The sequence below is a fragment of the Tinamus guttatus genome, unplaced genomic scaffold, assembly GCF_059628265.1.
Source record: "Tinamus guttatus ecotype Peru unplaced genomic scaffold, ASM5962826v1 Tinamus_guttatus_pri_ptg000459l, whole genome shotgun sequence".
Taxonomy (NCBI): Eukaryota; Metazoa; Chordata; class Aves; order Tinamiformes; family Tinamidae; genus Tinamus; species Tinamus guttatus.
This window is the reverse complement of record NW_028288993.1, coordinates 4,356,429-4,381,994: the sequence shown is the minus strand read 5'-3', so window position 1 is coordinate 4,381,994 and position 25,566 is coordinate 4,356,429. Positions and strand designations below refer to the sequence as shown.

The window sequence follows — 25,566 nt, the reverse complement described above, 5'->3', positions numbered from 1 at the left end:
GTGCGTTTCCTTTATTTATCCTCAAGCTACAAAGAGCCACTGAAATATTAAGTGCAATGGGACAGACAACTGCATTTCTCCTGCAAGCAGAGAGTGCAGCCCGGCGAGGATTGTGCCTGTGGTGGGGGCTGAACAGAGGTCAGCTAAGGTGTCCTGCTGTATTTTCAGTAACTTGGATTCTTTTTCCAGCAGTATCCTCTTCCTGAAGAGCTGTTCTCTGAGCCAGGAGCTGAGAAAATGACCTGTCTGTGACTTGGGACACGCTTTGATCTTATGTAAAGCCTGTTAAGTTATGCAATATTCTCAAGGTTAACAGGGTCAGGCAGGTTCTTAGCTGATTACTCACTACAGCAGAACAGTCTCATCCCGAACTGGCCTGCAGACTCTTCTAGCAGGAGACTTGGACGTTCATAGCAAAGTATTAGTTGAAATGGAATTACTCAGGCCTGAGTTTGAGTTTTAGTAGCACAGCAGTGAATTTCGGCCCTTTTAACAGCTGAATTTCCCTGGCACATATGCAACTTTAAAACTAACAACTTTTAGCTGCTGAATATTGGACTTGTTCCCTGCCCCTTGCCTTAGTTTGAGGAAGTCCAGATTTAGAAGCTTAAAGTTGGCAGCAGATACTGGAGGCTGCTGATGAAATTCCTGCTCCTCGTAAATGTCAGGATTTGAATTCCCTGTGGCTGGTAATGTCCTGAGTGGTGCCTAACCTTGTCTGGGTGTCCTAAGAGCCCTGCATGTTCTTGATAACCTTGAGGGGAGGAAAAAAAACAGGTACTGGAGCACTGGATCTGGTAATGCACTACTTCCAACTTACTCCCTTCAAGAAATAATAGTTGAGCTGATGTGTGAGCGGGTCCAGGTGCAAAATAGCTGTTAATTCTATGCAGAGTTATGTGTAGCAGCTGACTTTGTGTCTTCTGCCCCATGTTGGTGAAGTTTAAGCAGAGCTCCTCTTGGGTGGGGGGAGATGCTGGATGTGGCGTGACCAGCTTTACCTGATGAACACAAGAGTCTGTAGCAGGGCACTGTCATCGTGGTGGCGTTGGCTGAACTGATGTCGCTTGATCCGTGTTTTTCCCTCAGGTTCGTGTCCCGCAGGACTCCGGGCCATGTCATTGAAACAAAAGGCCCCTTGGAACGCGAGGCAGACGGCGCTGCTGCGTGTGCCTGGCTGGGGTGCAGCTTGTATGTGCTTGTGTTGGGGGCAGCTCTGGATGAGGAAGTGTGGGGGTGCAAGGAAGAGACTGGGAAGAACAAATAGCAGAGGGTGCTGCGCAGCACTCATGAAACCTGGAGCTGTGATGAACCGGTGCACTCAGCAGCCACAGGCCTTGCTCTGTCAGGCTGCTCCCTCACCTTGGGGTGCCCCTCAGCTCTGAGCTCCTCTTGCTCTGTGGGGTGGGCCTGGGCCTGGCTGGGGTGCAGTGGGACTGAGCCCTCCTCTGCATGGGGCCCCTCTTCCACGGGTCTCTCAGCTGGGGGTTTGCTGACAGCTTCTGCAGCAGATCTGTGGAGCAAGGCCAGAGAACCTCAGTTAGAGCAAACTTCCTTCAGCAACTTACTTGCTGCTTGGCATGTGGAGTGAGGCTGTGTCAACCTCCCAGCTGCAGCCTAGGAGATGGAGTTCTGAGTTTCCTGATCTTGCCTGTTCTTCTCTCCATGTTTGTGCCAGGAAAACGTCTCCTCTTCTGACTCCTTTGTGCCATGGGGCTAGCGTTGTGCCCTGCTACAGTGCAGTGCATGGTGGCCTGTGCCAGCGTGTGCTCCAGGGAGCTGTTCTGGAGAGCACCTCTGGCTGCCCCTTCTCTGCCTTCCTGAACTCTCCCATTGCCCCCAGCAGTGACCATTCCTGTCCGGGGAAGCCCTGGGGAAGCTTCTTTAAGCAGCCTGATCCTTAGACTTTCCCTTGTCCTCTGTACGAGGGCTGTGGCACAGAGGGGACTTGGGCCTGCACCTCCAGCCCCTCTGCGGCGGTGAAGCTGGTCGTGGCTCTTACCTGCGAGGTCAGGATAGTGTTTCCCCAGGTTCTCCAGCAAGGATTCATAGCAGGTGGCTTCAGTGCTTTCTTCTCCTACCAGCAGAATGGGAGAATTAGGTTAATTTCTCCTGTCAGGAAACTGAAGTAAAGACTTTTAATGGGGTGGGTGGCTCTGCTCACTAAAGGCTCCCCTTCCCCCCAGGTGCCACCTCAGACTGCAGGATGCCACACTGTAATGTGGAGGTCTAGTTTTTCTTGTGAGCTGATTCCTGCCTTTTTCAGAGCTCCTGCACCACCTCTGAGTGGCCGCTGAACAGAGCCCTCCCCAGGCTGCAGCTCTGTTTCTAGGTGGTGACAGGGTTTCCCTGGGGTGGGGGGCAGTTTCTTGAAATGCTGTGTGAAGTTTCATGCGCAAAGCAAACCCTTCCAATTGCCGAGGAACTTACGGATGACTTTGATGAGGATATAGCGCTGTCTTTCCCGCAGGTATTGACTGGCAAATACAGATGCAGAATTTTCTACTTTGCTCAGGTTCATCAGAGCCCCTGATTCATCCAGAAGATCAATGTTATCTAAAAGGAGATAGGAGGGATGATGTTCCTATGCACCTCTGCATGGCCCTTGCCAACCCTGGGGCTTAGAGGACTTTTCCTTGGAGTTATGCTATGAAGAGTTATGCTGAGGTCTAGAGGTGAGGTTTGTGTCCCCTTTACTTTGGGGGTCTGCAGTTCCCCATAAGCCCTTTGTCACGCTCTGCTGTGCATCTCCTTAAGGAAGAACATCCTTCCCCGAGGTGAAGGCGGCTCAGGAGCACAGTTACCTTCTGGTCTGCACTGACACTTCCTCTTCAGGTGCCCCATGAGGATGAGGACCCCGCACTGCAGGTTCACCAGCTCTTGGCAGTTGGCTGTACAGAGGAAAAGAGGTGTCAGCTAGGAGAAGAGTGGGGCCACCCCAGGTCCTGGGGGCTACAACTGTTGCAGTTCAGCTCAGCACAGCTGGGAGCTGCGAACCCCCTCTGGCCAGGCCAGTGGGGTGGGATCCACACCTGCTTCTCAGTCATCTCAAGATCTGTGCTGCAGGCCGTGTACCCTGGGGCTTGGTGCTGGCAATGTTCTACATCAGGGGCTGGGCATTTGGGTTGGGTGTTAATTTACTTTCCTTCATGAACTATCACTGTCCTTTAACACAGTTTCTTCAAATAGGAGAAGCAGGAAAATCCTTTAGCCCCAGCTCCTGGTGTTCCCCCGATATCAACTTGTCCGGGTCACATGTGGAAGAAGCAGAGCTCTGGGCTGACTCACTGGGGAATATTTGGGCCGTGAACTCTCACCAAATTTGGCACAAGTGAGAAGTCCCCTGGGCCGATGAACATCAGCTCCAACTCAAACAGCAGAGGGATCAAGGGCTTTGGACTACGTGTGTCTGGCAGCTCCTGCAGCAAGTCCCTGGGGTCAGGCACAGAATTTTGGCCAGCTGAGGGCAAGGCCCGGACAGCACCTTCCCAGCAGCTTGGGTCTGCTCGCTCTCCCTGCAGGCTTTGCTCTCTGAACCAGGATTTGAGCAAGGGGAGCCCTTCCCATACCATGGGCACAGCATGGATGCGGGAGCTCCAAGTGCTGCCCATTCTGCCCTGTGTGCCCCTCGGCTGTGTCTAGACCACAAAACCTCACGCGTTTCTTGCCAAGCGGCTGTTCAGAGCTGAGGCTGGAGACGTGCAGCAGGGTGGGCAGTTCTGTACTGCAGCACAGCCCCATAACCTGCCCATGCCTGCCCCTGGCTTCCCTGTCTGCTGCCAGCGGCCCTGCGGGGGCCGGTTTTCTGGGCTGCTGTGCAAGGGTTAAGCATCTCCTAAAGGGATGAGGCAGGGGAAGCTGCACCCAAGCCCTGAGGCCCTGTTGGTTGCTGCCTCCCCTGCTGCTATAGGGCCACCACAACCCAGTGCTGAGACACTGGGAGCGGTGCAGGAGGCTGGTCCACCCCAAGGGCTGAGTCAAAGCCAGAGCTTTACCCACCTACCTCCGTATCTCACCACAGCAAACATTGCCCTTCTCCGCACCCTTCCCCAGGGCCGCTCTCGTCCCCTCGGGGCCGTTGCTGCGACACCGACTCCAGCCGAGGCGGCCGCCCCGGCAGCGCGTAGGGGAGGAGCCGCGTTTCCAACCAGCACCTCTCAGTTTGGGCTTCCATACCCAGATCTCCCAGCAACGCAGAGCGGCTCCGGCCAAGTCCTGAGGCTCCCGCGGACGGGAGAGGGAGGCGGTAGCAGAGGCTGCGCAAGCAAAACACGGCCTTGGGGAGGGCTGCAGAAGGGAGGTTGTCCCACACGGTCTGGATTCTGCTCTTTCCTGGGACTCGTGTTTGTTCTCCAGCCTCCCTGGGCTCTGGTGGTGCCCAGCTGCCCATCCTGTCCCCTGCTGAGTCCAGCGCGGCCAGATGGGCAGCGGGAGCAGCTGCAGTCTCCTGAGATGGGCAGATATAAATGGTAACCTCTCGGGGCGGCTTTGCCTGGTTTGGGGGGATAGCTATGGACTGGGACAAAACCTGCCTTATTGGGGTGAGTTTCCTGAGCACATCTAGTACTTGAGGCAGGCCGGAGTGATGCTGGGGGGAGAGTGTGAGCAACAAGCTGTGCTCACACCCGCTCTCGCATTTCCTACAGCCAGTCACTTTCCTGCCCACCCACAAAGCGGTTTGTGTAGCTTGTGCAGCCCCCACTTAGTGTCCAAGCATAGATGTCCAGCAGCAGTGTCCTTTCCTCCCGCGAGGCTGAGACGTGCAGATCTAGTCCCCGTTCCAGGCCGCTCGGCAGGTGCAGAGCAGCCCAAGGAGAGGCCTGCAGGGCGCTGTGAGCGGTGCTGCGCGTCCGTCGCCCGCGGCTCCACGGACACCTTCCCCGTCATCACGTGTCTCGCCACCCTCCTCCTCGCGCAGCGAAAGGGCTCTGCGCAGCGCGGGGGCAGCAGGGCCCGTGGGAGCTCCCACGCTCCCGGATGCGCAGGCAGCGCCGCGCCAAGGCCCGCCCTGCTCTCCCGCCTCCAGCAAGTGTGAAACCTCAGCCGGAAGCTGCTTCTCACCCGTCCCTCCAGCACCAGCCGGACTGCAGCCCTCACTGCTCTCCACGCCGTGGGGATCCTGAAACCAGCTTGTGCTTTGACAACCTCAGTTTCCTGTCTGAATGTGGGGGCTGTGGGTTCGCACCCCACAGGCGTGATTAAAAAAGTGCAATACAAGTTTGTGTTTGCTTTACAGGGGAGAGTGTTTTCCTCTTTCCAGTCATATCCGGTTGTTCCACACGTCTCTGGACCCTGCATGTGTGCCGACAGGCAGATTCTTTGGATACTCCAGGCCAGGTTCCCAGGCTCCAGGGTGGGCTATAAGCCAGGATTTGATGTTTCTGGTCTCCAGAAGCTGACACAGAGCCCGGGGAATGGCATGAGTCTGGTGAGCTCAGCAGGTTGTGGGGAGCACGTTCCTGTGGTAAAAAGGCTTCTTATGAAAAGAAGAAAATTGGTCACTCAGCACCAGCCTTCATGTCCCTCCTCTGCTGCCGTCTGGGAGGTTCAGCGTTGTGTGCGGGGCAACCCGTGATGCACAACCTGCGTTATCTCCGAAGCTTTTCCAGCACCCAAAGGCCGAGTTTCTGGCAGCTGTTGCAGCGCTGGTGCTTGAGGCCACCCCAGGCAGGTGGTTGCCAGGTGAAGGAGGCAACGTTTGTGCTTTGCTTTGCCCCAGGCTGCAGCAAATTCAGTTCTAGGAATGAGCGCCTGGAAAAAAGATGGAAAAGAGGGATGAGGAAGGAGGCAGATTTGTCTAGTGGGAACCTGGGCTGAACTCTCTTTCCTCCAGTCATGGTGCCAACAGAGATAGTGGATTTAAGGCACATGAAGCTCCTCTTCCCTCTCTGCACTCAACCAGAGCGTGTTGCAGAAGGAGAAAATTCCCTGTCTGGGAAATCACCCCCTGGCGCCTGTCACCAAGATCCCTCTCTGCGCAGGCTCTCACAGATGGCCTCATGAAAAGCCAGCCACTTAAACCCAGAGCCATTCTTACCAACATATTTCTGTTTGCTCTAACCAGAGAGCTGGCTGCTGGGCCTGAAAGCTTTTCTTCTGCAGCCAGCAGGAGCGCTGGGCACACGAAGGCAGCGCTGGTGCCTGCCCGTGCCTGCAGCGAGCAGCACTGGCTGTGCGCGCACAGAGGATGTGGCCAAGAGCAGTTCCCATTTGAGCTAGTAGAAGAACAGAGTGTGATAACCTGGTGCTGCAGAGTTCAAGTCTCTAGAGGCGGGTTTGGGAGGTAGATGCCGGATTTCGAGGGGTGACCTCGGCCTGCCCCCTCGTGCAGCCACGTGGCTTCAGCTGTGGGAGCCCCACGGACACGGTGCGTCGGGGCCGAGCATGGGTCTCCTCCCCTCCTGCGCCGCACTCGTGCTCCTGCTGCCGCTGGCTTTTCCGCAAGGTAAGTCCGTGTGCCGCGGCCCTTCGGGAGGGTGTGAGCAGTGGGCACCCGCCTCAGGGGGCCGGCACGGCTGTGGGAAGGGGGACACGGGCTCTGTGGTGCAAGCAGAGCTCAGCATCGCCTTGGTCCTGTCCCGGCCACGGGTGTCCCCTGCGCGATGGCCAAGCCAGCCCTGCGGCTGTAGGAGCTGGAGGAGTCGGGGCTGAGGGCCGATTGCCACCAGGTCTGGGTTCCTCCTTGATATCTGGGCTTTTTTTTTAATCTCCAGGGCTGAGCCCGCACTGTTTGCTCGCCTGACTTGTGCCCTGCCTCTTTGAAGGTTGCCAGAACAAAGCAAAAAACAGTTCCTGACATATTTTTGCAAAAGTAACTGGATGCGACCTGGTGATAGAAATATCAGCTAAGCAGTGCTAGATGTTGTCTGAGCAGTGTAAGGAGCTGAGTGCATATGTTTGTTTATCAAGATGGAGTGTGCTGATAGCCACGAGTAAAAGAAAGATAAGAAAGTCCCAAGAACATTTAGCACTTGCTGGTATGAAACTTACCCCGCCATGCTCCCATGGCAGCTTTTGTATAACGAAAACGTGTGGGGCTGCTTGTCATCCAGACAGCATACCCGGGATCGGGTACAAGGTGCTGCGTGCTGTGATTCTGGCTGGGGATGCAAAGACTGCCATAATCAGGAAATCCCATAGCGGGTTAAGGAGAGGCAGGCACGTAGCTGAGCCCCAAGACTTCCTTAGGGGATCTCTGGGGCTAGAGGAGATTTAGGGCTTAGGCACTTGCTGGGGAATCCAGTGAAGGCTTCTGTGTGCCCTGGGAGCCCCCAGAAAATGAATTCAGTCAAATGGCTTGGTCTGCCTCTCACCAGGGTGACACTTACTCCATACTCAATGTTTGGAGTCAGCAGTGGTGTGGACTTACGCAATCATGGCCCTTCCTTGCCTGGGAGCGGAGCTTAGGTCTGAGAAAGCAGTTTGCCTCTGGTTCTCACTTTTTGTTTTGGGTTCAGCGGCTCTCAGATGTCATGAGAACAAAGTGCTTCTCGTGACCGAGGGGGAGCCCGTCTCGATTGTGTGTCCTTTCCACGAGCACTGCGGCAAAGATGCTTTCCATGAGATCATCTGGAGCTACCAGAAGGATTCGAGAAGGATCCTGCAGTTCAGGGAGGCACCTCCCAAGGACACCTCCGCCGTGTTACGCAAGAAAGGTCACTTCGGGGGTGAGCTGGATTTTGGAAGGTGTGTGAGTTTTCTCAACATCTCCGAAGTGCTTTTGAATGACACTGGCCGTTATCTCTGCTACGTGAAGGTAGGGCACAGCAATTCATCGACAGAGGTGACTCACCTACTCGTTGGAGGTGAGTTTGTCTCTCCCTCTGTTTTCGTGTTTCTCTCCCTTCAACAGTGCACCTCTGTGGGACACCTTAGTCCCCTCTTGTCACAGAAGGAAAAGTTCCGGGTTTTGAACCCGGTTGTGCCTGACCTAAAAATCCTTCCCAGCACAGCCAGGTGCTGCTCTCCTGCACGTAGCTGCCTCGCTCTGCTTGCCTGGAAATGCTGCCAGAGCTGGAGGGGGCTGGAGATCCCTCATGTTGCCGTTCGCTGTCTCCGGCCGCTCGGTCTCTGGTCTCAGCTCGCGGCAATGTAACATGTTCACCCGGAGGTCGGGCTCTCCGGGGCCATCCTACCCCGCTAAGGGACAAACCACGTAACACCAATATGGTTGAAGTGCGATTTATTGTTTGCTGCTCACTACAGTTATACTCCTTTCAAATGCGGAAGCTTGCTCTGCCACCAATTAGCAACAATATTACCTTGTATGGCTATGTGCTGATTCTTCAGAGTAAGACAGCTGACTCTCCTTAATCTCTGCTGACCCTTTGCTTTCCGTAACATCGCAAGATCTTCCGAGCACCAGGCCCTAAGCCTAAATTTGGCCAAGTCAGCTTATGTCAAGCACGAAGCCATATTGCTATATCTATATATCCGTCCACACCCTCACACAACTGTGTCCTGGGGAGAGATTTCCCACAAAGGGAATCTCTTTCCTTCTGATAAGCGCCTAGGTTCCCTGTTTTGTTTTTAAGCAGCAGAAAAGGGGGCAAAGTGCAGGTTGAAGCCCTCACTGCAGCACTCACAGCAGAGTTGCTTGCCAGGCTCTTCACAGCCCTGATGCCAGGGCCTGCTCTTCAGCACGTTGTCCTGGCGTTTTGCAGGGATCTTTGCCTGTGGCTGGCGGCCTGCCAGCGTCAAAGCAGGTGTCCATCACGGCCACCTCCACGAAGTGCCCTTCTTTGCAGGACAACAACCCAGGGCAGCCCCCAAGGGCCTCCTCCGTGCTGCGCCTGAAGGCAGTGAAGTCATCCTGGACTGCGATTTCAGCACCAATGTGACCGACAACTTCACTGAGCTCTTCTGGCTGCACGAACCAGAGGAGGGCCCAGTGCGACTCATTGCGTGGCACCACGAGCCGAGCTGCCCAGGCGGGATCAGCACTGGGCGTCGCTTTCACAGCGCGATAGATCTGGAAAATCACCGGAGCCGTCTCACCATTTCTGGGCTGCAGAAGAGCGACAGTGGCTGGTACCAGTGCGAGAGGCTGCGGGAGCTTTCGGGCTGGCAGAGAGGAAGGGGAACCAAACTCACTGTGAAGGGTGAGCACGTTCAGAGGGAGCCTGGCTTTGTGTTTCAGTCCTTTTGCCCTGCTGAGACTTTATGTTTTGCCGTCTCTTTGTCTTAATTCATGGCCTAGACCTGCTCAGGCTTGGTATACCAGTGAATGTGTGACACTTCTCATCTAGGATATATCTTTAAAACATGAGGGGTGACTCACACTCGTTGTGCCGCCACTTTGCAGTGTTTGGGATGTGCTGGTACGTGGCAGCTGTAGTTGTGACCGCAGCTTGTTCCAGCAGAGGCTCGTGCTGGCTGTATGGAGCGAGCTGTGGTGGGGCTGCAATGATGGGGCTTTGCAGGACCAAACATGGTCAAGAAAAGTCACACAGATAAATTTAAAGCAGTTACAAAAACACAGAATGTCACCTGCGATAAGCCACAGGCTGCTGCAGATGGTAATCTGTAAGAGCTGTTGCTTGCTGGTGATTTGGTCCCTTAAGAAACATACTTTCGTCTGTGTCCAATGATGATTCCTTATGCATTTAATTTCATATGCAAAGACATCTTTTATCCAACATGACCCATAACAAAACCCAGCAGACTTGCTCCGTGGAAATCCTGACTGCACTTGTTGTGTGACCATACAAAGCCTCGTTAATTAATCCAGAGTGTGATTAATTGAAATTATGCAGTAATTTGGGCTTGGTCTGACTCATCTGGGGCTTGTATAATCTGATGGTAAAATGTGACACTGCTCTAAAGCATAGGACTTGCCATGTTCTGGTTGATTTGTTGCGAGATTCATATTTCAGAGGAAATTCTTAGCGCTTGGGCCTTTGCTGTCCTTCCCAGGCTCCCTGACTGTGCTGCTGGTGGCTTTGGGGAGCGCTGGGTTTGTTCTGGCCGCCTCCTGCCTGTACTTTCAGTGTAAGTAATACTGGATGTCCCCTCATCGCAGCCATGTCTCTGCGTGTCTTCTGCATGTCCGTGAGGACGTTTGTCCTTCGGCGACATGGCCAGGACACGGTGCCTGCCTCGTGCTGCCCCCTCCCCGCACGCTGTGCCCCTGCTCAGGTGTGGGCCCTGGGGACAGCTGTGGGGCCGCATGTGGCCATGTCTAAAGTGAGCGGCGCTGCAGTCAGGCTGCTGCTGTCCCATGTCATCCCCTGAAGGAGTGGGGAGCACAGCAAGCAGGGGTTCCTCCACACCCTGGCAAGACGCTCCTCAGTAGACAGTGTGACACGAGGTTCAGCCACAGGGAACACCCTTGGGTCTCAAGGAGGCGTGGGGCAAGTTGTTGCAGAGGGGAAAAGCTGCCAGGAAAAAGGCAGCTTGTCTCCTTGTAGGAGCGCAGCGTCTCTACTCGCAGGCCAGGGGCTCGTTCCAACGGGCCACGCTCTGCTGCCACAGGTTGCTCCTACAGAGCAGTGCGTCCCCTCTGCTGCGTGTCCAACAACCAGCCTGCCTGTGCGCAGCGCCCGGACACCCCGCCAGAAACGCCAGGTCCCCCCTCGGAGTCCACTGAAACGCCAGGACCCCCACCAGAAACACCCTCCGAGGCCACTGAGGAGCACGCGGGCAGCAAGGCCACCTACGCCAGCCTCAGCAGCGAGTACAGTGTAAGCGCGGGCCGAGCCCCGCGGGGAGCCGCTCTCTGGCGCTGGTGCCCGGGGCAGCGGGAAGCAGGAGGCCGTGGCCGCCCTCTAGCCCTATGAGCGGGGTGAGCGGTGGGAGCCCTCGCTCTGCTGTGGTGTAACCTGGTCACTCTCTGTTGGCAGCTCCTCACCTTGTCCAGGCGGAACCCCAACACCTGAAGCCAGGAACACATGGGACATCCCAGGAGGGGCAGGGAGAAGTGCTGTGTCCTGTGCTTGAGGTGCTATGTTCTCCCTTTCAAGATCCCTAGCAAACCTCTGTCCCCTTCGGCTCTTATTTCAAGTGATTAGCAGCTGTATCAATTAAAACACCTGAGAAGGGACCGTGTGAGTATAAGCCATGATGGCTGCTCTGGTACAGCCACATCTTCCTCCTGTGAAGGAAAAGTCCTTCAGCCTCACCAGGTGGAGCAAGGCCTGTGTGGACAGCTTTCCCCTCCAGAACCAGGGATGTGAGCAGAGGTGCTGTGACTCTGTCCCTAGTGCTTCCCCCTTGGGAAAGTGAAGAATTGCAAAGCAGAGAGCAAAGCGCTGGTTTTCACTGGCCTTGCCAGAGCTGAGGTCTCCTGGGTGGCTGCTGGTGCAGCACTTGGCTCCTGCTGGCCCAGACGATGTGGCCACACAGGCGAAGTGAAGGCCTCCCCAAACCAGCTTGTACTGTTGTGGCCACAGTTGCCTTGATCAGACCTCTCTGTGGTCACCCCTAAGATGGTTGCACTGGTTTTACGTAAGGTGTCGTTTTTGCTAAGTTTGTGTAGGTTTGTGGGAAGGACCCTCAATTTCCTTTCCCATCCAGAGCTTCTCTCTCTGGTGACCACTAGTCTCGTGCTGGACACAGCAGAGTCCTGCAATGACCACTGGTGCGGCTTGCTGAGGGTGTCATGCCTCGTGTGGTGCTTTGGAAGGTGCCTGAAGGGCTGCTCATTGCACAGGTGGAAATGGGAAGCAGTGATTTACCGTGGGTGCAGGGACTGTGTGTAACACACAATTGCTCCACGTCTCCCTGGCAGACGTATGACAACCCTTGCCATGCTCACATTCTTCAGCAGCTCCCCAAACACAGCGGGACAAGGTGCTATACAATAGCATCAGGTCTTACTAGCACCTCTCAGCCTCCTAGTTTGCATGCACGTGTCCTGCTCAGCAGCATTTGCATTACAGCTGCTCTGATTAGCTTCTGCTGCTGCCTTTTGGTCTCTGTGCTCCCAGGGGAGGCTATGACACAGTAAATTGGGCAAGGTTGCATGGGGAGGCATGCTTTTGTTAGACCAACTGGTAAAGATGGAAAAAATCGATGAGCCATTGGGCACATGAGCCCTTGTTCAGAGCACTGCAGCGTATCGCAGCAGAGCGACCCACTTGCTGCATCTCTGGCAAGGCCAGTGCTTCCTATCAGGAGCTTCGTGGCTGGGGATGCAGGGATGCACGAAGAGGATGCACAGTGCTCGACCTTGGACTGCTGCATCGTGCAGCATCTCTGGGCTGCTCTGGGGGACAGTGACAGCACGTTACCTGCAGGAGGGTCTTTATGGTCTGTGAAGCTGACAGCCTTTTACGTTAAGGATCTGCTGTCTCTGCACGGGCACCTGCTGCGCTGCGGCCACGTCTCCCTGCCCTTGCTCGCGCAGGCAGATCCGGCAGGGACTGCCAGGTGTTCGCCCGTAGGTCCTGCTTTTGAGGAGGCCACGGCAAAGAGGCAGCGCTCCCAGAGCCACTGGAGCTCCTGGGCTCAGCCAGGCGGCTGCTGCGGGGCAGCTAAGGCTCCTGGTCTCTTTTACTACATATTTTGTGGCTTCCTGTGGACTGAGGTGAAACCACTGCGTTGAAGACTACAGGAAAACCTCTCTTCTCACCTCATCAGAGAGCAGTAGTGACCCCACGCAGTACCCTGGGGACCCGGGCCAGAGGGGCAGGCTCTGGGTGCAGTGGGGCACCCCCAGAAACGGCCCGGCTCCTGGTGAAGCCTAGTGCTGGGCCGCGGTGTTCGGTGCACACCCCCCTGCATCAAGCCCCCTCCCTGAGCCCGGCTGCAGCAAACCAAGTGACACGGGGCGCCCGAGTCCCCGGTGTCATTTACATAGCCCTGGCCACGCGTGGCGGCACAGCCGTCCGGGTCTGCGCGGGACAGCCGTCCTCCTGCAGAGCAGCACCTCTGCCTCCCTCCCTGGTCCCTGCCATGGCCCTGGGCCTTGCTGTCCTGCTCCTGGCAGCAACCGTGGTGACGGGTAAGGTCGGTGCGGCCGCCCCGCGTTCGGGAGAGGCGCTGTGGGGCTGTGGGCAGGACGGGGCCGAATGGGGCGAGCTGGCTGAGCAGAGCCGCTTGCTCAGGGCTGCACAATGAGCAGGATGGAGGGTGGCTTCACGGGGAGGAGGTTGGTGACTCGGGGGAAAATGGGGTGTTTTGGGGCCGGGGGAGGTGGCTCAGCCTGTCAGTAACTGTGTCCTTGGCCTGTGCAGCCTCCAGGACGCGGCCTGTGCTGACCCAGCCGGCTGCTGTGTTAGTGCGGCCAGGGCAGACAGCCCGGCTCTCCTGCACCCTGCACCCACAGTACAACATCAGCCAGATCGGCATCTCCTGGTACCAGCAGCGCCCGGGGCACTCCCTGAGGTACCTGCTCTATTACAACTCGGAGTGGGACAAACACAAGTCCCCTGAGGTTCCCAATCGCTTCTCTGCCACTAAAGACCTCGCCAGCAACACCTGTATCCTTATTATTATGGACGTCCAGGATGAAGACAACGGCAACTATTACTGCGCGCTGTCTCGCTTCATCAGGTCTTTGTAGAAACACGGAGCCAGAGCCTCCCGCCTCTCGCTTGTGGCCCCCGGGCCGAACCCTTCGCAGGCAGAGCCCTAGAAGGAGTGGAAAAAGCCTCCTGCGTGCTTGAGTGAGCCCTGCACACCGTTGTGCTCATCGGCTGCAACGTGCAGCAACACCCTCTCCACCCCAGTGCCGCGAGGGGCAGTGCTGGTGCGGGGCGAGAGACCCGCCGGTGCTCGGCGCAGGACGTGCAGGAGCAGAGATGTCCCCTGTGCTGGGGCAGCTGCAGAGCTTGACCGCAGGCTCCTGCAGCGCGCGGCACAGAGCGGCCTGCATCCTGGCCAGGGCTTCTCCTCCTTCAGTCCCGCTGATAATAAAGGCTACAGCTTATCCGTGCAGCTGGTGTCGTGTGTGCGGAGCCACGGAGCCCCGCTGGGGAATTTGGTGGGGTCTTCCAGCCCCGGGGGCTCCCCAGCTCCACTGCCTGTCGCAGCCCTGAGGGGCCGTGCTGGAGTGACCGCGTGGGGAAGGGCCTGCGGTGAGGCCATGTGCAAGGGAAGCGCCCTGAGGAAACGTCCCGCCAGGAGCCCCCCGCTCCTCCATGTGTCCCCATGGGAGAGCTGGGCTGGTGGAGCTGCCCACGGCGCTGGGGCTGCGGCGCCAGGCGCTGCGCTGGGGCATCACTGCATGGGGCTGTCCATGGGGCTGACGGACCCTAGGGGACCCACAACCGCAGCGATGGGTGGATGGGAGCGGAGGGGTGCAGGGTCTGGAAAGGAGCGGGTGATACCGAGGTCATCGTGACTCCCAGAGCAGGGCTCCGTGTGGGGCTGACTGTGGCAGTGTAGGAGGGAGTCAAGGGCTTGCAGCACGGCCTCCTTGTGTGGGAACCCTCCCCAACGCTGAGCGGGTTTTACTGCAAAAGCTGGGTGAGAAAGGAGGGAAAAAAACTGAAAAAGCGGGAAGATAAAAAAGGAGGAAAAATGGAAAGAAAGAAAAAAAATAAAAAGGTGAAAGATAAAAAGGAGGAAAGAAAGAAAAAAGGAAAATGGAGTAATAACAAAAACAAAAAAAGGGGAAAGAAAAAATAAAAAAGGAAAAAAGAAGAAAGAAAAAGAAAAAAGGAAGAAAAGAAGAATGAAAAAAAAACGAAAAAAAAGGCGCCAAGCGCGCGAGGAGCAAGGGCCGCCGCCCCGCACTGCGCATGCTCCGGGCCGCCGCGGCCGCTCTCAGGGCCTAGCGGCGGCCGCGCGGTCACGTGGGGCGTTAATGGCGCTGCCATTGGCTCGGTCCGCCTTGAAAACAAGCGCGGCGTCACTTCCTGGTTACCGCCGGCGGCGTCGGGGAGCAGCGGGCGCGAGCGTGAGCGGAGCCGCCGGGATGGTGAGAGCGGGGCCGGGCCGGGCGGGCGGGCGGGCGGGGGCGCCGGGATGGTGAGAGCGGGGCCGGGCGGGCGGGGGCCGCCCTCCTTGTCGGGGCGCTCCGGGCGGGCGGGCGGCCTGGCAAAGCCCGGCCCAGCCCGGCGGCTGCTCCGTGTTGAGCGGCTCTGACTCGCCGGTCCTTCTCCCTTGGTGCCCCGTGCGCAGTTGGTGTTAGTGCTGGGGGACCTGCACATCCCGCACCGGTGCAGCGGTCTGCCCGCCAAGTTCAAGAAGCTGCTAGTTCCAGGAAAGATTCAGCACATCCTGTGCACGGGGAACCTCTGCACTAAGGAGAGCTATGACTATCTCCGGACACTGGCTTCAGATATTCATGTTGTCAGGGGGGACTCTGAGGTAAGGCATAATGTGTTGTGTGTGGGTTGAGTGGGTTTAACTGCTTTAAATTCCTGTGCTCCCCATGTTGTATGCTGCGGTTGTCCTTTGGTTCCTGAACCATAGGCTTTGGATGTAGGGAGTAACGTGAGTGACACCAATCAATCCAAATGACAAGATGCTTCTTGCTGTGGTGGTGATACAGGCTGAGGGGTGAAGCCACATGCCCCTTTATTCATGTGGACTAAGTCTCCTTGGGACTGAAGCAAGGCTGTTGAGGTTCCCAGGCTGCTTCATGGTGGCAGGGATTGGGACTTGGCTGAGTGTTCCCTAACTCATAGGGTATCCTTGAAGCTACTGGACTCTGAAGCTTCAGTGTAGTGCAAAATCCCAGTTCTCTGCAGTGTAGCTACTCTTGCAGGGGTATGGTGTGTGCATCTGCCTCCTTGTACATGTTGAAGGAGTAACCGTGCTAAGTGGCTTCATGTAGGGGTGGATGTATAAATCTGAGCCTCACAGGTGAGGGATCTTTTCTCTATGTGTATAACCTGTGCATCTCTTTTTCAGAGCCTGTATTATCCTGAAGAGAAGGTTGTAACTGTTGGGCAGTTCAGAATTGGTTTGATTCATGGTCATCAAGTTATTCCCTGGGGTGATGTGGCCAGCCTGGCTCTGCTACAGAGGCAGCTAGATGTGGACATTCTCATCTCTGGACATACACACAAATTTGAAGCATTTGAACATGAAAACAAATTCTACATCAATCCAGGATCAGCAACAGGAGCTTACAATGCTTTGGAGATGTGAGTGAAATGGGTCAAGGGAAACTGCAACTGCGCAGTGCAGGGAGCGCCTGTAGGCATCACTTAAATGTGCACATTCATTCTGTAGTGTCCACCCAGCGCTACATTTTAGAGCTCTCATGAACTGTGTGCCTTGTAGGAGACAAGCTCTGTCTCTTCACTGATCAAGAAATGCAGCAGCTTGCACTGAAAAGACTTTATTTAGCCTAAGTGCTGGGTAGGATACAGCCCTGGCTTGTTAGGTTCTCATTTCTGAGCCTTTAGAGGGCTGAGTTGCAGGAGCTGCTTTATTCAAGTCTGCCACCTGGTGCCCAGCCTGCACTATGTGCTAGCACTTCCAGAAGTTAGACTTTCTGAGGTACTAGTACCCAAAGTGTGTGGTTCTAATGTGGTTTAGGGTGCTAGCCTTCAGGGATCACTTAGAATAGCTTCAAATCTGAGATGCTGTTGTCCATGTCTCCCAAGTCCTGTGTTTTCTCTTTTGCTGCAGTGCTTGCAAGTCAAATGTATTAGTCTGAAAATGTGTTCTTAAGAAGCATAAGCTACAAAAGTTCAAGAAAACCTCTCTCTTTCCAGAAACACCATCCCTTCCTTTGTACTGATGGATATCCAGGCATCTACAGTTGTGGTTTATGTGTATCAACTAATTGAAGAAGATGTGAAAGTAGAGAGAATTGAGTTCACGAAACCTTGAGGTGTATGTGCATCCGCTCACAGCTTGTCAGCCCTCCTGGGAGCCTCCTTCCACTGCGGCCTCGTGGGATGGAGGCCACAAGAGGGTGCTGCAGCAGCGCCTTAGAGCGGCTCTAGGAGCACCCCTTGGAGCAGGAGGAGCTGCCGAGGAGCAGCACAAACTTGTGGGAAATGCAGCCATTCCTGAGATGTGCGGTGTTATTGGGGGCTCCACTGTCCCAGGTGGTGGCCAATTGGGATTGGTGGGGTTGTATAAAAGTGACCTGGAATAAAGCCCTCTGCTCGTGCACCTGGATCCCTTGTGTGATGTTTCTTGGGAGGAGCAATGGGGCTGGGTGCAGTGTGGAGGTGTGGGAGGAAGCTCCTGACCGCTTCCCGAGGCGTGGACTGCACCTTGTGACCTGTGTGAGCAAAAGGTGTCCTGGGACTGGGGCTTCTATGGCAGCTCTGTTAGTGTGACCGGTCTGTGGCTCCATGGGGGACCTATCCTGAGACCTCCACATGGTTCAGCAGGGCCTTGGGCCTGTCCTCAGCACCCTAGTGGCTGGATAGTCATGGGATGCCAAAGAAAGGCAGCTTCTCTGGATGCCTTGTGAGGATGGGACCTCAGAGCCTGTGTGAAGTTTTTGGAATCTGTTTTGGCTGGGTTTTCTTCTTGAGAAAAGAAGCATCGAGGTGCCTTTCCCCAGGCATCGTGTTCCAGATGACTGTTGCCCTGTGACACTTGGGAGAAACCCAGTTCTTGCATCCTTGTGTTGTCCAGGTGTTGGTTTCCAGGGCTGCTCTATCACCAAAGCTGGGCTAGGAGAGGCAGAGGATGTGTTGGCTTCAATGGGGTGAGTCCTGCTGGTGCTGAGTGGTGCTTGGGGTGTGTATGTGGGCCTGAAGCCCTGACCTGGGCCTCTCTCTGTTCCTTCAAATTGCCCACCTTGGGAAGCTGCTGGTACTGGTGGAAACCTGGCAGCTTCCCTCTTCCTTGCAACAACAGCAGCCCTTGGCATCCCTGTGTGACTCTCTGCTCCTGGCTCCCTGAGCACATTGACCATCACTGGTGTCCAAGCTCAGGAGGAGGCTCTTCACTACTGTGCAGGCTGTGATGGCACCAGAGACGCTGTTGTTGAGGTACTGGACAAGCAGGGTAATGACAGCGGGTGTGGGCTGCCTCCTGCCCCTCTGCCTTGATGTGTCTGTGAGTGTCCTGCCATTCCTGTCCTGGGGCTCTGTGAGGTGACTGTAGGGCCTGGTCCCTGTGTCCACGGAACACTCATGTGCCCTGGCCCTGCTTTGTCCCCAGCTGGGCCTGTCTCCTCCTTGCTACCTGGGGGAGCTCTGCTGCCTTTGCACTGGCTGACCCATTCTCTCCTTACACTCCCTAGTTTTCCTTGGTGATCCTAGTCAGGGTCCCTGCTTTGCCTCCCGCATGGGAATGGTATGGTCACCACCAGCATCTATTCAGATTGCATCCAGTAGAAACTTGGCCCTGTCTGAAAACATTTGAGCTGTTTTGCACAGATGGGCTGTGCATGGGGCAAGGAGGTGTTGGAGGGAGTTGGGGGTCTAACAGCCCAGCCCATTGGGGTGGGGAGAGGGAGGTGGTGGAACTACCATGGCCGGGCCCCTCTGCTCCTCAAGCTGCTTGCCCAGGGCTGAGGTGCTCTGGCCAGGAATCTTCTGCTCCAGGAGTAGCTTGCAGTGCTCCTGTCACTGTGATGTATTGGAACAACAAGAGATGCTTGGGCATCCCTGCACCATTCTCTGCTTCTACCTCTGCCTCTACAGAGCTAGGTGCTATTACTGGGCTGTGAGCCAAGGATAAGGCCGTGCATTTACTGTGGTAGCAGGGGCTGCAGTGTTGACCATGGGCAAGATAGTTGGAAGGTTGGTGGTAGCTGTTGGGAAGGCTGGGTGAATGTGGGTGCTGTTGTTAAAAGTTATCAACCATGTGGCAACAACTGGGCTGACACAGGAACTGTGTGGTAGGCGGGGGTGAGTCAGATGATGTCAATGTTGGTGACAACCAATTGCCTGAGGACAGAGACATTGTCACCTGCAACTACCCAAGCTAGAGCCAGGGCAAACTGGGCCCTCCATTGCAGAGCTGAACTGGCACGAGCCGAGGCCCCTGCCCCAGCACTTGTGGGAAGTGAAGTGACATGTGGGCTCTGAGCTGGGGGCAGCCGGGTGTCCTTGTCCAGGTGGAGCTGTGAGGGAGCCAGGCTGGGCGCGGGGCGGGCGGAGGGGAGGAGGCGCGCGCAGCTCTGGCGCTGAGCGCGGGGCACATTTGCATGGAGGGGCCGAGCCGCGGGCGCGCGGGGCTTTAAGAGGGAGCAGGGGGTCCGCGGCAGAGCCCGTCGGCGTGGGGACGCACAGCGGGTGGCATCGCGCCATGGCCTGGGCCGCTTTCCTCCTCGCGGTGCTCGCCCACGGCTCAGGTGCCCTGGGCAGCCTGGCTGTGCGCGGCCGGCACAGGGGCCCCGGGGCGTCGCGCTGCGCGGGGGGCTTTGCTGCTGCGGCACTCGCTGACCCGCCGCTTTCTGCCCTCTCTCCTCTCCCTCTGCAGGTTCCTTGGTCCAGGCAGCGCTGACTCAGCCAGCCTCACTGGACGTGTCCCTGGGAGGCACCGCCGAGATCTCCTGCTCTGGTAGCAGCAGCAGCTATGGCTGGTACCAGCAGAAACCTGGTGGTTCCCTGGTCCCTGTGATCTATCAGAACAACAAGAGACCCTCGGGCATCCCTTCACGATTCTCCGGTTCCAAGTCTGGCTCCACGGCCACCTTAACCATCACTGGGGTGCAAGCCGAGGACGAGGCCGTCTATTACTGTGGTGTTTGTGACAGCAGCAGTTATAGTGCTAGAGAGACGGGGAAGTGGGATGCACATAATCTCTGCTCCAGGATGAATAATTATAATTGGTTCCAGAAGAAACCAGAAATTGCCCCTGTGCCTTCCTGCAGCAACAGACATTCAAGTGTCCTTCTCCAGTACTGCCTCTTGCTCCACCACCATGTGAAGGCTCCCAACGGTTGAAGGGATCCTAATTCATAAAGGATGCTGAGCATTTCCGTGGTATCAGGGAGGCACTGCTGGCCATGGCACAAGCACAGCCTGGAGTCATGGCTGGGGTGGATGGTGCCTGGGGTGCTGTCACTGAGTGACGATAAATGTGTGGGAAAGGCTTTGTGAGGCGTTTTCCCAGGTTCTGCAGAGCCCTTTGCTGTTGGTGACCCCTCTTGAAACCATTGCCTGGTCCTACAACCCGACCATATTGTGGTCACCCTCAGCAACTATCCAGACTGGATCCAGCAGAAACCTCTCTGTGTCCCAAAACATTTGACGTGCAGTACATGATCAAGCATCTGTAGTCTAGAGCTAGCAGTAACTGTGGGCCAGATTTACATGGAGGGTCTGTATCCAGAGCAGATGGGGTTGAAGAGAGTCAAGGGGCTGCGGCACAGTACTGTTGAGGTGGGGTTGTGGAGCTGGTGGGATTGTACTGTGAACTAGGGCCGTCTCCTCCTTGCAGCGCTCGCTCATGGCACAGGGGTGTTGTGCTGCACAGGGGGCTTTGCTGCTGCGGCACTCGCTGACCTGCTGCTTTCTGCCCTCTCTCCTCTCCCTCTGCAGGTTCCCTGGTCCAGGCAGCAGTGACTCAGCCGGCCTCGGTGGACGTGTCCCTGGGAGGCACTGCCGAGATCTCCTGCTCTGGTGCTAGCAGTGATGGCTATGGCGTTAGCAACTATGGCTGGTGGCAGCAGAAACCTGGTGGTTCACTGGTCCTTGTGATCTATAACAACAACCAGAGACCCTCGGGCATCCCTGAGCGATTCTCCGGTTCCAAGTCTGGCTCCACGGCCACCTTAACCATCACTGGGGTGCAAGCCGAGGATGAGGCCGTCTATTACTGTGGTGGTAATGCTGGTAGTGGTGCTGGTGACTCGATGGGGAAAAAAAGAATAGGAAACTGTGGCACAAATGTCCTATGACTGTAGGAGCCATAGGGCAGTGTCTGCTGTCCCCATGCTCTAGTTGCAGAGGACTCACCACAGCCCTCCCTGAGCTGCCTCTGCTCTCTTATGGTTCTGTGTAGCTGCTGCCTGAGAACAAGTGAAGTCCTTGTAAAGCTGCAGCCACAGACAGGGAAGGAAGCAGAAGGAACCAGGAGCAAAAGGCAGTGGAGCAAGAGGGCGATGCAGGTGCTGGGTGAGGGAAGCCCTGGAGCCCCCGAGGTTGGATGCACCTGTGACAGGTGTCTCCTCCAAGTGCCCTGGCCATAGCAGGGTCGGGCAGTGAACGTGCTGGATGTCATGTCCCCTTGGGGCTTGCCTGTCCCCAGGGAAGGGCGCTCCACAGGCACTTTGGGCCACCTTGGCCAGGGCCTGAGTTCCTTCAGGGCAGAGGAATCTTTTTTGTGTGTGAATATGGAGCTTCCTGTATTTCACATCTCTCTTGCGATGGTCATCGCTGACCAGATGCTTTCTGTTCTCTCTCTTCTCCCTCTGCAGGTTCCCTGGTGTTGGTGGCTCTGCTGCAGCTGGTCCCTGCATCCATCTCCCCAGGAGGAAGTGCCCATGTCACTTGCTCTGGGGGTGGCGGCGGCTGGGGTTATGCCTGGTACCAGCAGAAACCTGGTGATGCCCTGGTCCCCGTGATATATGAGAACAACAAGAGACCCTCGGGCATCCCTGCCTGATTCTCTGGTTCCACCTTGGGCTCCATGGGCCCCTTAACAATCACTGGGGTGCAAGTCGAGGATGAGGCCATGTATTACTATGATACCTGGGACAGTAGCAGTGGTGTTCTCATGGGAACACCGGGCCCTGGGGAAGTGAGATGCAAACCCACAAGCTCAAGAAGACTTTTCTGCCTCCTTCCTGCTAGTGTAAGCCCTGTTGGAGGCTCATTCTGCCCTCAGCCCAGGGAGACCGATGCCTGGGAAAGGGAAGTGTTTCAGAGGGAGTTTTCCTCCCAAGCCTTCCAGCTCCCGGCTTCTGTGCAAAGGCCTCTGGGAGTGTCTGGGGAGGCCAGTGCCGTGGGGCTGCAGAAGGCTCCTCACTGAGCCAGTCTCCCAGGGCAGGCAGCAAGGAAGTGCACGGGCGGTTCCAGCACTGGCTGCCTTTGTGCAGCCCTCGACCCCTTGGCTTGTGCTGAGCTTGTGCAGGGACTTTGGGGTGGTCCTGGAGGCTGGTGTCAGGCATCCGCCATGCTCTGTAGCTGCTGTGTTGGTGTGGCCTGGAGGTGGGCAGAGGCCTTGAAGCTGCGCCTTGGGTAAAAGAAGGAAGAGAAAGGACCTAAGAGTGGAAAGCAGCAGAGCAAGAGGGCAATGCAGGTGCTGGGGCTGTCTCTGTCCCCAGGAGAAACTGCCAGCATCACTTGCTCAGCAAGTGGCAACTACTATGGCTGCTACCAGCAGAAACGTGGTGGAGCCCTAGTTCGCTGTGATATATTGGGATGATGAGAGACCCTCGGGCACCCCTGTGCGATTCTCCGGTTTCGACTCCTCCTCCACGGGCACCTTAACCAGCAGTGGGGTGCAAGCCAAGGACAAGGCCATCTGTTACTGTGGTAGCTCTGACAGCAGCAGTGGTGCTCTCACAGAAACACAGAGCCCTGGGGAAGTGAGATGCAAATCCATAAGCTGAAGAAGGTGTTTCCACCTCCTTCCCTCTAGTCATTCAAGGTCCTGCCTGAGTGTGTCCTGCCTTTCCTGACCTGCCCCAGGAAGTGACTCTGTGGCTTGGCCCATCTTGTCTCTGTGCTCACACAAGGCCCTGTGTGGCCTTGTCCTCAGCCCTGATCCCTGTTGCTGCTGGTGCCTCCTGGAGCTGCCCCTGTGCTGGGACACGCTGGGCTGGGCTCTGCTCGCCATTGTGCCCCTGGCCAGGTCGCTTCTGCTGGGGCGTCGATCCCCATCCCTGCAGCTCCCTCTCTCCTTGCAGTGCCTGGAGAGCTCTGTCTTTGTCCTCTGTCTGTGTGGCTGTTGGCCAACGTGTCCCATAATGTCCTGTGGCCACACGGACCAAGTTCCTGTTCTGTGGCCTCAGGGATCTCTGCTCTTCTGGCATTTGCTGACTCTACATCTTCTACCCTCTCTTCTGGGTTCCTTGGTCTGGCTCACTGACTTGGACTTGGTGTCTGTGTCTCAAACAGCAATTGCCTAGATCACCTGCTCCAGGATACGCTGTCTGAGGCAGAATCCAGAAGAAACCTGGCAGCACTCTGTTTGCTGATATGTGCAGGCAGCCCTTGGTCATCTCTACCTGATTCTGCAGATGCTCTTCTGGTTTCTTAGACATTAACAACCACTGTTGTCCAAACCAAGGAGGTGCTGCTTACTTCTGTGGTGGCTCTGACTGCAGCAGGGATGCTGTTGTGGGAACACTGAGCATCGCTGTGGTGGCTGTGATGGCTGAGCTGAGCACTGTCAGGATGCCCAGTTAGGGTGGTGCTGGGCGTCCCAGGACGATTGGGTGGTACAGGATGCTCCTGTTGAGCAATAACTCATGTGCAGGAACTGCTTTTTCCAGGGGTCCTCTTACAGGTGATGGAGAACCCGGAGCATGCACAGTGATGACAGCCAATGGCACCACCACTCTGAGCAGAGCCGTCACCAGCGGCAGCTCCCCATTCTGGATCCCACAGTCCCTTGGTTCTGTTGTTGCAGCTGGAATGTGGTGCAAGTCTTGGACCTCCCTCGTCACCCATGGGCAATGGGAAGGTGAAGAAACCTGCGCCTTGGGCAGTGTGGGGACGTTGTCACGTGGTGGCTCTGAGCTGAGGGGAGCAGGATGCCCTTCATAAGGTGGAGGGAAGACGAAGACGGGAGGGCAGGTGGGATGGGAACTCTGTGAGACGTTGGCAGTGATCACGAGGCAGAGGCGCGTGGGGACGTGCAGCGAGTGGCATCGCGCCATGGCCTGGGCCGCTCTCCTCCTCGCGGTGCTCGCCCACGGCTCAGGTGCCCTGGGCAGCCTGGCTGTGCGCGACCGGCACAGGGGCCCCGGGGCGTCGCGCTGCGCGGGGGGCTTTGCTGCTGCGGCACTCACTGACCCGCTGCTTTCTGCCCTCTCTCCTCTCCCTCTGCAGGTTCCCTGGTCCAGGCAGCGCTGACTCAGCCGGCCTCAGTGGACGTGTCCCTGGGAGGCACCGCACAGATCTCCTGCTCTGGTGCTAGCAGCAGCTATGGCTACTTTGGCTGGTTGCAGCAGAAACCTGGTGGTTCCCTGGTCGCTCTGATATATGAGAACAACAAGAGACCCTCGGGCATCCCTGAGCGATTCTCCGCTTCCACCTCTGGCTCCACCAACACCTTAACCATCACTGGGGTGCAAGCCGAGGACGAGGCCGTGTATTACTGTGGTGCTTATACTGGTAGTGATACTGGTGACCTGATCGAAATAAAGAATAGGGAAATGTGACACAAATGTCCTATGACTGTAGGGGCAATAGGGCAGTGTCTGCTGACCCCATGCTCTAGTTGCAGAGGACTCACCACAGCCCTCCCTGAGCTGCCTCTGCTCTCTTATGGTTCTGTGTAGCTGCTGCCTGAGAACAAGTGAAGTCCTTGTAAAGCTGCAGCCACAGACAGGGAAGGAAGCAGCAGGAACCAGGAGCAAAAGGCAGTGGAGCAAGAGGGCGATGCAGGTGCTGGGTGAGGGAAGCCCTGGAGCCCCCGAGGTTGGATGCACCTGTGACAGGTGTCTCCTCCAAGTGCCCTGGCCATAGCAGGGTCGGGCAGTGAACGTGCTGGAGGTCATGTCCCCTTGGGGCTTGCCTGTCCCCAGGGAAGGGCACTCCACAGGCGCTTTGGGCCACCTTGGCCAGGGCCTGGGTTCCTTCAGGGGAGAGGAATCTTTTTTGTATGTGAATGTGGAGCTTCCCATATTTCCCATCTCTCCTGTTCTGGTCATCGCATACCAGATGCTTTCTGTTCTCTATCTTCTCCCTCTGCAGGTTTCCTGGAGTAGGCAGCTCTGCTGCAGTGGGTCCCTGCATCCATCCCCCCAGGAGGAAGTGCCCATGTCACTTGCTCTGGGGGTGGCAGCGGCTGGGATTATGCCTGGTACCAGCAGAAACCTGGTGGTGCCCTGGTCCCTGTGATATATGAGGATGACAAGAGACCCTCGGGCATCCCTGAGCGATTCTCCGGTTCCTACTCTGGCTTCACGTGCACCTTAACCATCACTGGGGTGCAAGCTGAGGACACGGCTGTGTGTTACCGTTAATGCTGACAGCAGTGATCCTGGTGCTACGGTGACACCAGCAACAGGGAAGTGAGACACAAATCTCCCTTGTTTGCAGGAACTTTTGGTCCGGTGTCCCTGGGTGATGGTCATGCAGGTCCCACTGCTGTCCTCTGCAGCTGTGCCTGGCCTCCTGGCTCACCCCATCTTTTTGGCTCCAGGCCCTGCCCGGGCCCCCCTGTGTCCCCTCCTGTTGGCTATCCCTGCAGATGGACACCAACTAGCTGGATATCCAATTCCTGGTGCAAAACGGTGGGCAACTGCCCTCCACCAAGGAGCGTGATCTACCCCTGCCTCTTCAGTGGCTCTTGTAAATCCACCAGTTTGCAGAGGAAGGACGTGCTGGGAGGCAGATGCAGGCAGCTGGCACTGCTGAGGGGCTATAGCCTGCAGACTTGGAGCCCTGACCCCCTTCCTGCTCATGCTGCCCCACGGGCACAGCGATATCTCCTGGAGAGTGTCTGGCGTGGGCTGCACCCCTGTGCGAGGGCGCAGGGCAGGGGAGCTCAAGGCTGCAGCACTGGGCAGAGGCTCCTCTTGCCCTGCTCTGTGGCAGGACTGGAGCTGGGATGGAGCAGGCGGGTAGGGTTGCCCGC

General features: G+C 56.7%; 4 protein-coding genes and 1 gene segment (V, D, J or C); 4 read left to right on the top strand and 1 right to left on the bottom strand.

Moving 5' to 3' along the window:
• Positions 1–1,358: 1,358 nt before the first annotated feature.
• CUNH22orf15 (chromosome unknown C22orf15 homolog) lies at positions 1,359–4,028 on the bottom strand. The gene is made up of 5 exons (XM_010217416.2): positions 4,004–4,028; positions 2,805–2,891; positions 2,431–2,556; positions 2,003–2,077; positions 1,359–1,513 (listed from the first exon to the last, which is right to left on the bottom strand). The coding sequence occupies exons 1-5, from the start codon at positions 4,026–4,028 to the stop codon at positions 1,359–1,361; spliced, it is 468 nt and encodes a 155-aa protein (XP_010215718.2).
• A 2,356-nt stretch (positions 4,029–6,384) lies between these two features.
• LOC148593097 (uncharacterized) lies at positions 6,385–10,877 on the top strand. The gene is made up of 6 exons (XM_088532265.1): positions 6,385–6,445; positions 7,458–7,805; positions 8,748–9,101; positions 9,916–9,990; positions 10,474–10,682; positions 10,842–10,877. The coding sequence occupies exons 1-6, from the start codon at positions 6,385–6,387 to the stop codon at positions 10,875–10,877; spliced, it is 1,083 nt and encodes a 360-aa protein (XP_088388391.1).
• Positions 10,878–12,894: 2,017 nt separating this feature from the next.
• Positions 12,895–13,504, top strand: LOC104570385 (pre-B lymphocyte protein 3). The gene is made up of 2 exons (XM_010217389.2): positions 12,895–12,943; positions 13,176–13,504. Exons 1-2 carry the CDS (start codon positions 12,895–12,897, stop codon positions 13,502–13,504), a joined length of 378 nt encoding a protein of 125 aa, XP_010215691.2.
• A 1,553-nt stretch (positions 13,505–15,057) lies between these two features.
• On the top strand, positions 15,058–16,734 carry LOC104570413 (vacuolar protein sorting-associated protein 29; the record flags this gene model as incomplete). Its single annotated transcript, XM_010217415.2, has 3 exons — positions 15,058–15,255; positions 15,802–16,037; positions 16,614–16,734. Coding segments are annotated over 3 exons (552 nt in total), but the record flags the coding sequence as incomplete, so codon positions are not given.
• Positions 16,735–23,613: 6,879 nt separating this feature from the next.
• Positions 23,614–24,694, top strand: LOC148593096 (Ig lambda chain V-1 region-like). The segment is given in 3 exon segments: positions 23,614–23,685; positions 23,814–24,378; positions 24,681–24,694. Coding segments are annotated over 3 exon segments (625 nt in total).
• Positions 24,695–25,566: the final 872 nt, after the last annotated feature.